The sequence below is a fragment of the Saccostrea echinata genome, unplaced genomic scaffold (genome assembly GCF_033153115.1).
Source record: "Saccostrea echinata isolate AGI-Se365-2 ecotype Australia unplaced genomic scaffold, CSIRO_AGI_Sech_v1 ptg000007l, whole genome shotgun sequence".
Classification (NCBI taxonomy): domain Eukaryota; kingdom Metazoa; phylum Mollusca; class Bivalvia; order Ostreida; family Ostreidae; genus Saccostrea; species Saccostrea echinata.
Genome location: NW_026889756.1, coordinates 3,343,054 through 3,358,921, shown reverse-complemented (window position 1 = coordinate 3,358,921; position 15,868 = coordinate 3,343,054). Strand labels below are relative to the sequence as shown.

The 15,868-nt window shown below is 35.3% G+C and overlaps 1 protein-coding gene across 1 annotated transcript; it reads left to right on the top strand.

Moving 5' to 3' along the window:
- The first annotated feature begins 907 nt into the window (after positions 1-907).
- LOC133180737 (uncharacterized) lies at positions 908-15,485 on the top strand. The gene is made up of 8 exons (XM_061315206.1): positions 908-2,282; positions 8,595-8,690; positions 9,103-9,297; positions 9,622-9,684; positions 9,973-10,120; positions 11,338-11,394; positions 14,302-14,437; positions 15,164-15,485. The coding sequence occupies exons 1-8, from the start codon at positions 1,452-1,454 to the stop codon at positions 15,279-15,281; spliced, it is 1,644 nt and encodes a 547-aa protein (XP_061171190.1). The 5' UTR covers positions 908-1,451; the 3' UTR covers positions 15,282-15,485.
- Positions 15,486-15,868: the final 383 nt, after the last annotated feature.

The window sequence follows — 15,868 nt, the reverse complement described above, 5'->3', positions numbered from 1 at the left end:
GCAAAAGTTAAGATTACTAAGTCCTATTGGTGTAGGGAGAGGGCTAAAAGCTGCCATTTCAATTCAATTTGTAAATAAAATATTGTTTACATGTTAAATGAAATTCCAAATGTTATGTGTTTGCGCAATAATTATAACTGGTGCATGTATCAAAATTACGTAGTGTTGAGAGAAATTTTGTCCGTATAAAATTTTGCATGAAGAACATTTTTCCAAAAAATAAAGAATTAAAAAATAATTCTTAAAAAATGAACTGGTACATATCAAAATTGTGTAATGGTTTCCTGTGATTGTTTTCGGTGTGTGTATTTTTTTAAATTTATTTCTTTAATTATTATTCTTTTTTTCTTTTGGATCACATGATTCTTAAGTTGGGATGGGAGTCCAAAATCATTCTGCTACATGCACAGTATTTTTTAAATTGGATTGATGCATCTCAATAGAAAGTCAGTTTACAGTGACATTAAAGGACAGTAAACAAGGTCGTTGTTGTTTTCTTATGAATTTTATATGCTCTAAGTTAATCTTATCTTGTTTTTATAATGATGTCAAGCTGTTTTTAATGAAACTTTTACCTATAAATGTATATACTTCTCCGGCTGGCGACAAATTAAAATAATGATTAACTATAGCCTTATAATGGTTTAGTACCGAGCTTTAAACTGTTTAATGACAAGCTGTTTAATTTAATACAGCAGATAAAACTCGATAAAGTATCAGCCCTGTCGGTGAACATTTTAATTTTTTTGTATAAGGTGCGTTGAAATTTAAAAAGTTCATTGTAAATTAGAAGCGGATCCTTTGATAGTTTAACCTTTGACAACACGCCCGCGGCGATTATTTAACGACATTTTCCCACCGTGTGTAGAGTTACGTACACTGCATTTTTTTTTTGGAGATAGTTCATAATGTAGAGCTATCACCGGAATTTTCTGTTATATCGACTGCCAAGGTGAAAATCTCTGTGTGTACATTACATTTCCCGAATGTTGACATGAGCTTATGTGTACAATCTTTACCTGTGAAAAGGAAATCGAAACTTTTAAGATTTCGCCTCTGAAATTAAACATACACCAGCCGGTGTTTAATGGAGTGTGTGTGGTAGAGTTTACAAAACTGTGATCTTAGAGGGTCTCCCCCTGATACGGACCTTATACAAGCCAGACTGAGGTCGCGGGGGTATTAAGTCTAGATATCTAACATGGAGGGGTTTAACTTCAGTATTACGTAAGGTCTGTGTGAATTTTATGTAGAGATCTATATATGTACAATCTGTTTGCCTCTGTGGATCGATAGCTCTAGACTCTGACGAAGAGATCACTTCAGTCGTAGGAGTTCCTCATGCCAAGGATGTTTATGAATGTTTTTGATACTGTGTTTCAGATTTTTCTCAATTAAGAAGTGGATATGACGTGAAGAGAATTTGTCCTTGTGAGTGACGTTACGTGGACATGCCTCCCGTCAGGCTCTATGACGTCAGCGTGGGGGGTCAGCGCGTGAAGGACCTGGGGTTACAATCTGAGTATGACAGGACAGTTGAAGTGTCCAGTGCCCCCGATACATTTGCTTGTGGACACATCCTGTGTCATAAATGTATCCGAAACCACTTGGTCCCTCGGCGGGGTTCCATCTGGGAATGTCCGGTCTGTAATAAGGAGTCGGATTCGTTCAACTTAACGGAATCCACCGGCGGTGGAACAGAAGACGACGATTCACAGCATATAAAACTGATGTCCAGTTATGACCAAATGGTGGAAAAGTTCAATGGGGTTGACTATTCATTGAGGAGGCTAAAAGATGAGAAAGTGGAGGCCAAATCTGTAGGTCTGTCTTACACCACCTGTCCCTGTAGTATGTGCGGGGAGAACCACGGAACCCTCTCCGTGACGCAGGAGTACAACCAACTCCGCGTCCAACACATGCGTCCAAGCTCAATTGATCATTACTTCTACCGGCTCTCCACCGGAAGTATCGTAACGTCATTTTACAGTGTCGTAAATTCCTCTTGTGTCTGTGTCCCGTGCACTTACAAAGAAATTCACCAGCGTCCTCAAGATTTCCCCGCCATCACTAATAATAACCTCAAAGGCTCGCCGGAAAACGCCTTGGCAGAGGTGGGAAAGGTGGTCACCAGTAACAATGCCCCTATAGAATCTCTACAGGGCAAAAGTGTCATTGAGATTGACCATAATATCAGCGTGAAGGAGCGGGCAGACTTGTTTACTTTTAGCTCTACAGCCGCCATGATAAAGAGGCTGGTGCGGAGGGAGGAGCAGAATTTGGTGAGGATCGCTCAGAAGCAAGTACAAGATACGGGTAGACTATATCACATAAAGGAAAGTAACACTGTGGAATATAATGTGGGAGAGACGGTGGTATAGAGAAGATGTGGGTAGTGTGACGAAAAGACCTGACAAGGTCATAGTCACTCATATCAAATGTAAATATATACATGTTATGTGTAACTTTATTTATTACAGACAGGAGGGTATAATACTTTTCAGTGATTAAATCTGAAATTGTTTAGTAATCCTGTCTTTTTAAGATTTATGGATTAGTGACATAAAGTGAAACAACATAAAACACTGTACACCCAAGGATAAGGGGTTATATGATACTGTAATACCCTCTGAAGATACCTCAAAGCTGATTGTTTACATAGGATTATACGGATTATATGACATGGGTGTAAGAGGGATTATCTCGGATAATATTCAAAGCGAATTGTGATATTGTGTGATTTTGTGAAAATGTTATTGTTTGTGTTGTTGCCATTTAATAGAGGTGCATACTGTGCACAACGCGCTGTCCTTAGGACTTTAGTCTGGGGGTAATTGTTACGGAACAATAAGATCCTCAGTGATATGTCGTAGAAAGACACTTTTTAGGCGTTTTATTGCCTGATGATGATTATGTAACTTATTCAGAAGTTAGTCCGGCGATATTCACCTTACTGGTGCTGCGTACTTTCACTCGCACAATCCTATATTCAGACAAGTCTGCTTTTTTTATGTGAATAATATAGTATGCACATATGTATGTATACTGTGTTTTTCATGTGAATGCAGTTAGTCCTGTTTACAAGATTTTTTTTTAATGTCTCGGATTTTTAAATTGTTAATTTTATCTTCATTTTTCGTATCTTAAGCATAACACATTTACTTTAGTTAGATATGTCTCAAAACGATCTCCAGAAACGAACTCTAATCGGTATTTTTTTGTTGTGAAATTAGAGGGAATATTTTTTCATGATTTCAAGAATATTATTGTACGATGTTTTTCGTTTCAATTTATTGTTAAATATGTTGTTTGTTCAGTGGTCATACTCTCATTTTTTGTGTAATGATTTTCAGTGTTAACGTGTATTTACTTTATTTACAAAGTAGTTTTGTGTTCATGATTTTTAAATTAAATATATCATATACATGTATATATTCATGCATTTTGTAGTATTGCAGCATGGTCGATTCGATCGTGTATTAAAAGATGAAACAATACGCACTATCTAAAAGAAAATTTGAAGATCCGCGCCTTGATATTGACAGATTACATTGTGTCCTTTGTTTTACCTTGATTTTGAGCTGAATCACTCCTTGTTATTTTTATTATGCTATGACAGAACCGGATTTTTATTCAGATGTTGTATGAATGGAATAATATTACTCGTTGTTTTCACACAGAACCAATAATAAATATGTTATCATTGAATAGTGTTCATTTTTATGGTACATGTGAAATTTAGTGGCGCCTTCAAAGAATCTTAAAATATGTTGAGTAGTCAAAATTTGTGTCACATATACAGGTGGGCTGTTTGTCACGCCTGCTCCCCCACACACATCCTACACTTTTTTTCATGAATAATTAAATTTCGTGTGTTCAGTCGCATGTGATCAATTTGAAGATATTCATCATTTTTTATGTTTCTGTTATGTTTGAATTAGCTGATTCAGACAAAAAAAATCTAATGTTCATGTAGTTGTATATGAATAATATATAGTGTATCGTTAACTTTGCATTGATCGAGCATGAAATCTATCAAAACGTGTATTTTATACTATAATTCTCCTCTCTCTCTCTCTCTCTCTCTCTCTCTCTCTCTCGACTGTTGTACTATATATATTTAAATTAATCCAGGTTAACTGAGGTTAAGAACGTTGTATAACTCTCATCACGTTGAGGGAAATTAATCCACATATGTGGATGGTTAATTTACGCACAGTATGACTTGTAGTGGATTATGATATTATTAATTAGTTGTAGCGAGGTTCATCAACAATTAGCTTCCGATTAACTAATATCATACAATGTATATATGCTGCCCTTCAAAAATACGCCTGCTGAATAAATCTTGTTGTTTTCACATGTCATGTGTTTATGAAAAATTTAGACAATGAAAGGCATGCAGACATTCCAATAGTAGGTTGTAATACATTGGAAGGGGGGGGGGGGGTCCGGACTCCCGATGGAATTTTCAGATTTCTTTGTAAAAGTAACAAAAATTTGACCTTGGATCACTCCCAGGAAACACGGATTTCTCTTAAAACGATAAGAAGAGTAAACCATCTGAAGGAACTTGAATTGACTTAGGAAAGTGTTTTCTCATGTACTCATGTACTTACACTGGGAGGGGGGATACAACTTGTAGATCTGTGTATTGGTTTCATAATTTATGTAAATTCAAAGTACATATTAATTAATTGGCAGTTTTATCAAGACGGTCTGTTCAAAGAACATGCACATATACTGGCGTAATTCAAATCAAAATGTCCTATTACTGCATGAGGACGTGCAGTGAACTATTCTTACCGAATTATCAATATCGGTGTCTCGACGAACTGAAGGATCCCAAAAAACAATATGCCTAAATATCTGAAGTCGACACCTCCGACATTATCACCAATATATACGAGTTTTAATTTCGACCTCTCTGATGTCTCGAACGATGAATTTTCAATACGACCATCAGTGTTACATGTAGTTCTGGACATCGAGGTTTGACTGTACTCAAATTTGATTTTAGATAAACAAACTCTGTAAATACTGCACACAAGAGCACAGCTAGAGCTGATATGTACATAAATTTATGTCCACGTAATAGTATAATAGCTAAACGCTTGGCCAAGTCTTCAGTTCATTTCATAGAAGAATTTCCCTGGCCAGTATCTTTTAATTATCATAGGAATTAAAAATAATTCAGCTTCAGTACAGAGGAGGTGATAAATCATGGCCGTAGGAACCGGGGGGGGGGGGGGGCAGTAATCTTGCCGATATATAGATTACTATAGTAAACTTTGATACTATATGCTTGTGCCCCCTCAATAAAAACGTCTGATGACCTTTTTTTTTTTTTTTTTTTTTTTTTTTTGTTTTGTTTTTGTTTTTTTTTTTTTTTTTTGCTTGTTAAGGAATTTTTGGTAGTTGATGACCTTTTTTTTTCCATTCATTTATTTATTTATTAATTTATTTATTTTTTTTGTTTTGCTTGTCGGGAAATTTTTGATAGTGCCCCCTCAACTGAAAATGCTTCCTACGGACCTGTAAATGAATTTCTTTTTTCTGCCAAGAGGTGAAATTTGGCTTCAGTTTTGTCTGGGTCTTGTATTGATCTCTGGTTTTTATTGCCAAACATTTTTCCGAGTTATTACCGGTTAACTTATCACACTGACAAAAATTATAATCTTACACCTTTAGTTATATACAACATGTACACCTTATACATAATCACTGTGATTTATTAAGTTGGGGGTGTAAATATATTTTGTGATAAGAAAACAATATAAAGTCAAAAGCCTTTGATATACTAGGTAGGGGCTTTCAATATTAAGGGATGTATGGGGAATAAATTTAATGTTAAGTGTCTGTGAATACCCAATAAAGAATGTCGCGATCAGCATTGTGTTCCGACAAGAAAAACAGGGAGCAGAATTTGATGTTGACATCAGTAAATTAAAGGACACCATCTGTATTTCTTCTTTCCTTTCATCTTTACGTGATATATATAATGTCTAGCACATTATTGTCGTAAATTCTTCGCTCCACGTCCCACCAGTTTTAATATAAAGGAAGCTATATTTAGTTCTTAAAGCCCTTAATAAATTTCTGAAAAGTATATTTTTAGAAATAAATTGATTTTAGATAACTTTTTCCCCCCAATTTATTTAGGTGGTTGGTTGCTGGAAATCCCTATGAATTAAACTCGTTTTATAAAACCTGAAATTTAGCATCGTCGGAAACCCGGTGATGGAGAGGGGAACAAATCTAGCTGCAGATCTGTAGCTCCCTGGTAGGAAAAAATTGTGATGGACGACCAGAGTGCTACAGTGCCACCCATTGAAAACACTGTACACATTAAAGTGCGCTATTTCTCGATTTATTTCTCCGTATCAAAATATTACTAACCGTGTGTTCCTAACATTCTCTTACTACTTCTTCAACAAAACATTCCCCCCAAAACCCTTCTAGTGTTAATAGCACCCCTGGGCTCTGACCCTGAAATTGAGACAATCGAAAATTTCGCCTATTGATACTGCCATTTTGGGTGCCGGGTAAGACAAATTTGGTGCATGACTTGTACATACAGTTTTGTTGTGGAAGTGGCATAAAAAAATAATTATGTTAATAAGGATAACAGCTGCACTATTTGAACGCATTGAACATGTTAAATATACACTTTTTGAATGGGTGGTACATTATACATAGCTCTCTGGTCGTATCATAATTTATTTTTTAATTTGCAGCTAGAACGAAGCGTGATCGACCGTGGGTTTCCGACGATGGAAATTTAGATGACTGTATTCAAATTTTGTAATTTATACTTGCATCATACAGTGTATATATTTCTCAGTATATACTTGCTTTAAGTATACAAAGATGTCTCATGCGCGGATCTAGAGGGAAGGGAGTCGGCGGGTCTGCCCCCCCCTCCGGAATTTGCAGAGTTATCAAAAGTTGTACTGCAGCAAATTAAAAAGACTTTGGACACCCCCCCCCCCCCAACTAAAAAAACATGGACCTCCACCACTACCACCAGGTTTTTTTGTTTCACGTTATGGAATGGACTTTACTCTCCTTTTTCAAAAATTTCTGTGTTGGAAATTTTTTGACTGGGGTGGAACTCCTCCCCCCCCCCCCCTGGAAGAAATTCCTGGATCCGCGCCTGTCTCTTAATTAAAGGTTGTTTATTTAGAAGAAACTGAAAGAAGGTAGCATAAAATTTAATAGAAAGAATGCATATAAACGACGTGAACAAACATGTACTTGAGTCAATTTATTCAATTCACTTTATGGACAATATTATTACCATGTCGGTAAAGTCATGAACATTAATAACATAAAACAAATTAACACGATTAATACATGTATACACAAAGTGACAAATGTACATGTATATGTATAAAAATGTACAAATGTATATATAAATGCATTGCTGACTTTCTCTTCTGTTGTCACTTTTTATCAAAGGTAGCTTTAAATAACTCTTCATTTATTTTGATTCATAATTTTACTATAAAAAGCTAACTTTCCAGAGTCTGATTTGCTTATATTTTTCAGTTGTTCATGTATCTTGTTTTGGTAATGCTCTTGTAATTTGTTTTTCAAGGTTGTATGAGAAATATCCAAAGAAGTAATATTTAATTTTAGTAATGAAGACAATGAAGTTTTCTTTGCCAAGATATTCTAGATACAAGATTTCTGTCTTCGTTAAATGCAGAAATCACTAAATAATTATAATAATCATGTTTGCATTCCATTTCCTTCAGTCTCATAATATTAAAACATATATTCATAACATAAAAAGTACAAGGGAAAACGACTCATTCACATAAAACAGCAAGATTTGGTGCCTTTCTATGTACTCCTGGTGTGTCTTTAAATATTAAGTGTTTTGTTTTTTCAGAATTTTAAGGGAATTGGTCTGAAGACATTAAATCACTTTTGAAGTCAGTTATCCATACTTCATATCCATATGTGATAATTGGTATTATCATTGACTGATATAATTTCAGCTGAAAATTTAATATTTGCAGGAAAATTTGACTTAATAGCATTTATGTTTTCCTAGCATGTTTATATAAATTGTATTTCCGGCTTAACGTACTGAAAAAAGAAATACAGTGGCGCTATTTCCTTATTTTGAGCTTATTTGTTTGCGTTTATTTATTTTTTCTTCTTTCCCTTTGTAATTCATCTATGATAATATTGTACATGTAATTAAAATGAAAGGGAGGCAAATCGTTTTAGAGATTTTATTAAAGATCGGGCTCGAGATTCTGCAAACTTTTAAATTTACCGGAAGAAAACAAGGTTTCCAAGGCAAACAATAGCAATCATGTCTGGTAAAGAAGTTCAGAGACTAGAAATTTATGGATTGTTGAACGACGTCAACTTCCAGCGAGCTAGATTTTGTGCAGAGGTAGTTATCAGTAGATTATGGTTTCAAAATAAGATTTTAGTAAAACGTTTGCTAAAGTTATAACTGCCAGTGTCTCGAATTTGAATGCTAAAATATGTGTGCTTTAGCAAATTAATTAGTCACTTAGTGCAACGAATTTATTTTTTTGTTTGACTGTTTCTTCACAAATATTTTTTTCAAGGATCTTATAAAGAAAAGTCCTAAAATATTCAAAGATGCAGTCATACATGGAATGCTGGAGTTTGAGTGGGATCTTTTCATTGATGCAAAGAAAAAAGTGAGTCTCATGAGTCAGTCAGTCACTGAGATTTGTGACAATAATTTGAGTATTATAATTATTATATACGTATTTATTTTAAAATACTTAAAAATATTGTAACAAGTCCTTGTGTCTCATTTTGCAAACTTTTTATTACAATTAATATAATTAAAACATACAGTATATAATTATTATTTATAATGGCGAATCCCTATGTACATGTACATTGAGAGAAATCTATGGAATTTTTATCTGTTAAAAAGGGGTTTTACAGTAGGATATTGCACACATTGAATTAATTTTCTATAATTTTGACAATCAAAAAGTAGGAGAAATTAATGTACATGCAGGTACATTTAACATGCTTAAACATTACATAGTGCTGTCATCTCATGAATTTTCCACTTCTATATTATATGTGTATTTTAAGGAATTACGCGGTGAGACATGGACATTTGAGGAGAAGGCAATCTGCTTCAGTAATGGTGTCCTCATAGGAGGAGGAGGACCAGATGATTTTGTTATCTGGGCCGAGGACAACTTTAATTTTGAAGAGTTCCGTCCCTTACCGCTATACGAAACTCTAATGGAGGAGGCCTATCTCACACATCTCAGCTCTAAAAACGTAAAACATTATGATCTCAAAATAAACTCGCAAGATACAAGTGCTATAAGATGTCAATTGTCTGCATTTCCATCATGCATATCTGAATTATGTGTAGAAGTAGTTCTGAAATTGTAATCATAGCCATTTTCTCAAAGTATATTACAATAAAGTAAAAAGAAAATAATACAACAAATCTCATAGTTAAAAAAAATAACATGCATAATGTTACACACATCTCAGCTTTTGAGAAGTTCTTATTTCATCTCAAGTAATCTTAAATGTTAGCATTTGTTGCATCATTTTAACTTTTTGCTTTAAGTTTAATTTTTTGTGTGTTTTCAGCATGATTATGTTTACCTAGACATTTCTATCGGAGGAGAACCAGCGGGCAGGCTTGTTATTGAGGTAAATAATAGCTGTCAACACGTTGAAAAAATTAACTTGAATGTTTGTGAATCATTCTTAATCATTTTAGACAAACCTAATACAATGAATAAATCATTTTTTAAAAATGTCAAACAAAATACCAATCAGAAACTAAGTCCTACTTACATCAAGCAGTATTTGCTAATTAGCCTTTGATGGACCAGAATACTCAATCTATTGCTGTTAGATGTATATATGCAAAAGTAACAACCTCTACTGATAAACACGTAACTTTTAATTTATTTTGGATTAATTGTTTATTTGTAGTTATTCTCAGACATTGTTCCTCGGACGTGTGAGAATTTTAAGGCGCTGTGTACAGGAGAAAAAGGAAAATCTGAGTCGGATTACACACTACATTATCTCAACACATTTTTCCACAGAATTGTCAGAAAGGGGTGGATCCAAGGGGGCGGTAAGTCATATGGTCAGACTATACACTGCATTATCTTTACACAATGTTCCATAGAATTGTTAGAGAAGGAAGGATCCAAGGTGTAGGAAGTCATAGTGTTAAAATCCAAATACACACTTAACACTATCTCAACAGACTGTTCTACAGAATTGTCAAAAGGGGTGGATCCAAAGGGATGGTAAGTCATATTGACTATACATGACATTATCTCAAAACACTGTTCTACAGAATTGTTAGAAATTGGTGGATGCAAGGGGACGGTAAGTTATACTGTGAGAATCGAACTACACACTTTATTATCTCAACACAGTGTTCCAAAGAATTGTCAGAAAGGGGTGGATCCAAGGGGGTGGTAGGTCATATTGACTTCAAACTACATTATCTCATCACACTGTCCCACAGAACTGTCCAAAAGGGGTGGATTTAAGGGGGTGGTAGGTTATAATTCCAATCATACAGTTGTACCACATAAGTTACCTAACTGAAAGTCTAATTTATCCAAACAAGCTTTCCACAGAATTGTGGGAAAGGGTTGGATCCAAAGAAGAGGTAATTCATAATTCATTCATAATCACATACTGACCACTACATAGATGATGGCAATACATGTGATTTTCTATAATAATTACTCTCTTCAAGGAATTGATGTGATGTACTGTATTCTGTACACATTCTCTCCTCTTAAAAAACAATTACTCAACGTTTTAACAAACTGGATGAACATAAGAAAACAAATGTATAGATTACTTATCCTTATAAGTTCTATTTATCTGGTTTGATTTCATGTAAGTAGTGCATTGAAAACATCCAGATTCTGTAATTGTGGGTCCACATTAATTATTGACCCAAAACTAGTGTGTTTAGAAATACCAAGTTTTGCCTCTTTACAAGTCGTAACATTGTTACAATAAATATTTAAATTTCTTCAATATTAACTGATTTATATTATGAAACATAAAAAGAAAGTTTGACATCCTGAAAGTACAATTAAATTATTAGTAACTATGTCGTTGAAAAATTGTGAAGTATTTATTAGTAAATCAAATCATTAAATATGCATTTATTTTAAATCTGGTGAACTGTTTTGAGCGTTTGCTTGATTTATTTTGATGCGTGATTTTTGGACCAGGAAATTAAATGCTGATACATGTACATTTATAAGGAGCTGGTACATTTGTAATGGAAACGCACAGAAATAACTTGTTATCCATTTTCAGACATTTATCACGGAAGAGGGAACGGCGGGGAGTCTATATTTGGATACGTGTTTGAAGGTACGACTTTCCTTCTTATATATTCCTAGCAGATTTTGTTAAGTTTTGATTTAATAAAAAGTTTTTCCTGATGTTTCACTAAATGTTCTGTATCGACTACTTAAATTGATGTCATAGTTCTCCGAAACAATTATGATGTTGATAAAAATAAAATCGCTGTGTGGTACAGAGTAGATATCTCCCCAGCTGCTGTTGTTAAGTTTTTGATTTCAAAGGTCTTCCCGATTCCCAGCTCAACCTGAATTTCACCGACGCAGTACTCCAAATCAATTAGGTTATTGAATTTGGTACAAAACATAGAAATGCCAAGTTATTCGTCAAGTCTTGTAGTGTCATTCGAATTTCGGTTTTGTGTGTAAATTTTTCAGTGCTTGAATATTCTTTTTTTAGCTCACCTGAGCCAAAGGCTCAAGTGAGCTTTTCTGATCAAAATTTGTCCGTTGTCTGTCGGCGTCGGCGTCGTCGGCGTCGTTGTTGTCGTAAACTTTTCACATTTTCATCTTCTTCTCAAGAACCACTGAGCCGATTTCAACCAAACTTGCCACAAAGTATCCTTGGGTGAAGGGGATTCAGGTTTGTTCAAATGAAGGGCCATGCCCTCTTTCAAGGGGAGATAATAAAGAATTAGTGAAAAATTAATAGCATCTTTTAAAAATCTTCTTGTCAAGAACAACAGAGCCAGGGAAGATGAAACTCATGTGGAAGCATTCTCAGGTAGTGTAGATTCAAGTTTGTTCAAATCATGACCCCCGGGGGTAGGGTGGGGCCACAATGGAGGATCAAAGTTTTACATAGAAATATATAGGAAAAACCTTTAAAAATCTTCTTCTCAAGAACAGCAAAGCCATGATGAGTCATATTTATATAGAAGCATGCTCAGGTAGTAAAAATTCAAATTTGTTCAAATCATGACCCCCGGGGGTAGGGCGGGGCCACAATGGAGGATCAAAGTTTTACATAGAAATATATAGGAAAAATCTTTAAAAATCTTCTTCTCAAGAACAGCAAAGCCCTAATTGGTCATATTTATATGAAAGCATCCTCAGGTAGTGTAGATTCAAGTTTGTTCAAATCATGACACCCGGGGGTAGGGCGGGGCCACAATTGAGGATCAAAGTTTTACATAGAAATAAATAGGAAAAACCTTTAAAAATCTTCTTCTCAAGAACAGCAAAGCCATGATGAGTCATATTTATATGGAAGCATCCTCAAGTAGTGAAGATTCAAGTTTGTTCAAATCATGACCCCCGAGGGTAGGGCAGGGCCACAATGGAGGATCAAAGTTTTACATAGAAATGTATAGGAAAAATCTTTAAAAAATCTTCTTCTCAAGAACAGCAAAGCCCTGATTAGTCATATTTATATGGAAGCATCCTCAGGTAGTAAAAATTCAAATTTGTTCAAATCATGACCCCCGAGGGTAGGGCGGGGCCACAATGGAGGATCAAAGTTTTACATAGAAATATATAGGAAAAATCTTTAAAAAATCTTCTTCTCAGGAACAGCAAAGCCTTGATTGGTCATATTTATGTGGAAGCATCCTCAGGTTGTAAAAATTCAAATTTTTTCAAATCATGACCCCTTGGTGTAGGGCGGGGCCACAATGGAGGATCAAAGTTTTACATAGAAATATATAGGAAAAATTTTAAAAATCTTCTTCTCAGGAACAGCAAAGCCCTGATTGATCATATTTATTTGGAAGTATCCTCAGGTTGTGTAAATTCAAGATTGTTCAAATCATGACCCCCTGGGGTAGGGCGGGGCCACAATGGAGGATCAAAGTCTTAAATAGAAATATATAGGTAAATATCTTCTGATGAAGAACTGTAAAGCCATGATTAGTCATTTTGATATGGAAGCATCCTCAGGTAGTGTAAATTCAAGTTTGTTAAAATGATGACCCCCCGGGGATAGGGATGGGCCACAATGGGGGGTCGAAAATTTTACATAGGAACATATAGGAAAATATCCTCTTCTCAAGAACTGAAAATCATGTTTAGTCATTTTGATATGGAAGCATCCTCAGATAGTGTAAATTCAAATTCGTTCAAATGATGACCCCTGGGGTAGGGTGGGGCCCAATGGGGGATTGAAAGTTTTACATAAGAACATGCAGAAAAAATATTTCTTCTCAAGAACAGAAAAGCTATGTTTAGTCATATTGAAATGGAAGCATCCTCAGGTAGTGTAGATTCAAATTTTCAAATATTGACCTCTGGGATAGGGAGGAGCCACAATGGGGGATCAAATTTTTACAAAGGATTATATGGGAAAAATTTTTCAAAATTTACTCAAGTACAACAAAGCCATTTGTTATATTGACATGGAAGCATCATCAGGTATCCCCCCCTCCCCCCCGGTAACCCTTTCAATACTGAACTGATTTGTGCTTTTGTGCTTTTGCCTAGCCAATGTGCTCAGGTGAGCGATGTGGCCCATGGGCCTCTTGTTTTAAATTGTGCTGAATTTTTACAGAATCTAAAAATATTTTAGAGCTAAAATTTGTTGAGAAATGACTAATGACGCATTACAAACAAAAAGAAGTCGAATACTTTGACTTTTCAAAGGTTGGAGATGATCTAAAAATACATGTACACAGATTTTGTAAAAGCATTGTCTTGAATAAGATAATTTAATTTTATAAGTATTACATGTATACTGCTCAATTAATCTTTAAATTTAAAAAGAACTGCGCAAATCAACACAATTTCATAAAATCCTAATTTGCTTAATTTTTTTTAAAATTCTGGATTGATATTTTTTATTTAAAAAATATCTCTGCTATGAAAAAGAATTTCCTGTTTATTTAAAATATAAGAAATTTATAAGCACCTTACAATAATTAGACTTTTTCCCTTGTACCGTTGTCAAGTTTGTAAACATTGTAAAACTAAGCCTTTTTTCCAGATGAGAACTTCGCAGTGCCCCACTCTAGGCGTGGTATGGTAGGGATGGCCAACAAAGGGCGCCACACGAACGGCTCTCAATTCTACATCACATTAGAACCCACTCAATGGATGGATACTAAATATGTAGCTTTTGGGTAAGTCAAGAACTCAAATCAAGATAGTAAACTTCTTTGCTTCACAACCTATTGCTTCAGTAAAAAAAAAATCACATACTCTTAAAAATTGCAATGCATATATGAATGTATAATTATTATAAGAAAATAAAAGAAATTGACTTTGATGTGATCAGATGAGTAAGAAGCACCTGTGTCTTAATTTTGTTTATTAATGTAGAAGCACCAAACTCTGTACGTAATCATAAATCCTAAATATAGAAGCGACTGTGACGTAATTTTGTACAAAACTTTTGAGGCACATGTGACGTACGTATTTGCGTACATTAACTTTTGAGGCACGTGTGACGTATTTTTAACATTTCTGAGGGTCGCCTGCTTGGCGCAGTGGTAGAGCGTCTGCTCTCGAGTCGCGGAGTAAGGAGTTGATCCTTACGTAGCGGGTTCGAATCCCACTGTGGGACGTGGAGACCGGTCCTTCGGATGAGACCGTATAAACCGAGATCCCGTGTCGCAGTAGGTGCTGGCACGAAAAAGATCCCTCACTGCTCAATGGCTAAGTGCCGAGTATAGGTCAAAATTTGCAGCTCTCCACCGGCAAGTGGTGGCGTCTCCATATGAGTGAAAAATTCTCGAGAGGGACTTTAAATAACAAACAAACAAACAAAACATTTTTGAGGCACATATGACGTATTTTCGAACATTTTTGAGGCACATGTAACGTATTTTCCTTTATCAATTTTGAAGGCAAGTAATTGAAGGCACACAGACTCTTAAGAAAATGGAAGAACAGGAGACGATGAATGAGCGGCCAAGGAAAGACATCAAGATCACAGACTGCGGTGTCCTCAAGTTCCAGTTCTGAGGAGGGACATCTGAGGAGGAATCTCCTCAATAAGAATTAACAGGGGGTGCCACTGTTGTTAATATCTGACATTAATGCATTAAGACATTTCGGGGCAAAAACCCCGGGTCTCTATTCTTCTGTGATACCGTTTTCGTTAAATGCATCATCTTTGTATTATATCATTATACAATTTTTTTCAAGATTAAATCATGATAAAGAAAATTTTGTTAATCGTGTTGAATAGCATAGTGAATAGTTATGGAGTTTTGTTCATGGATAATCTTTCTTACTTTACACATTAACATGTATACTCCATCATGGCCGACGGAACCGGGGGGGGGGGGGGCAATAATTTTGCCGATATATAGATGACTGTAGAAAATTTAGCTACTTCTAGCTTGTGCCCCCTCAATAAAAACGTCTGATGACCTTTTTTTGCTTGTCAAGGAATTTTTGGTAGTTGATAGTGCCCCCAACTGAAAATGTATGGCTGTGCCCCCTCCCCCCCCCAAACTAAAATTGCTTCCTACGGGCCTGTCCATAGACAGCAGCTGTTATAAATATATTTTTCTCTCCTAATATTTTTTATAAAATATTTCCCTTGT

Excerpts from the sequence above, each read along its gene's own strand:
- LOC133180737 (XM_061315206.1), top strand. The coding sequence starts at position 1,452 with ATGCCTCCCGTCAGGCTCTATGACGTCAGCGTGGGGGGTCAGCGCGTG. Across the intron at positions 2,283-8,594 it reads GGAGGGAGGAGCAGAATTTG|GATCTTATAAAGAAAAGTCC; the intron begins GTGAGGATCGCT and ends ATTTTTTTCAAG. Across the intron at positions 14,438-15,163 it reads ACTAAATATGTAGCTTTTGG|GCAAGTAATTGAAGGCACAC; the intron begins GTAAGTCAAGAA and ends TCAATTTTGAAG.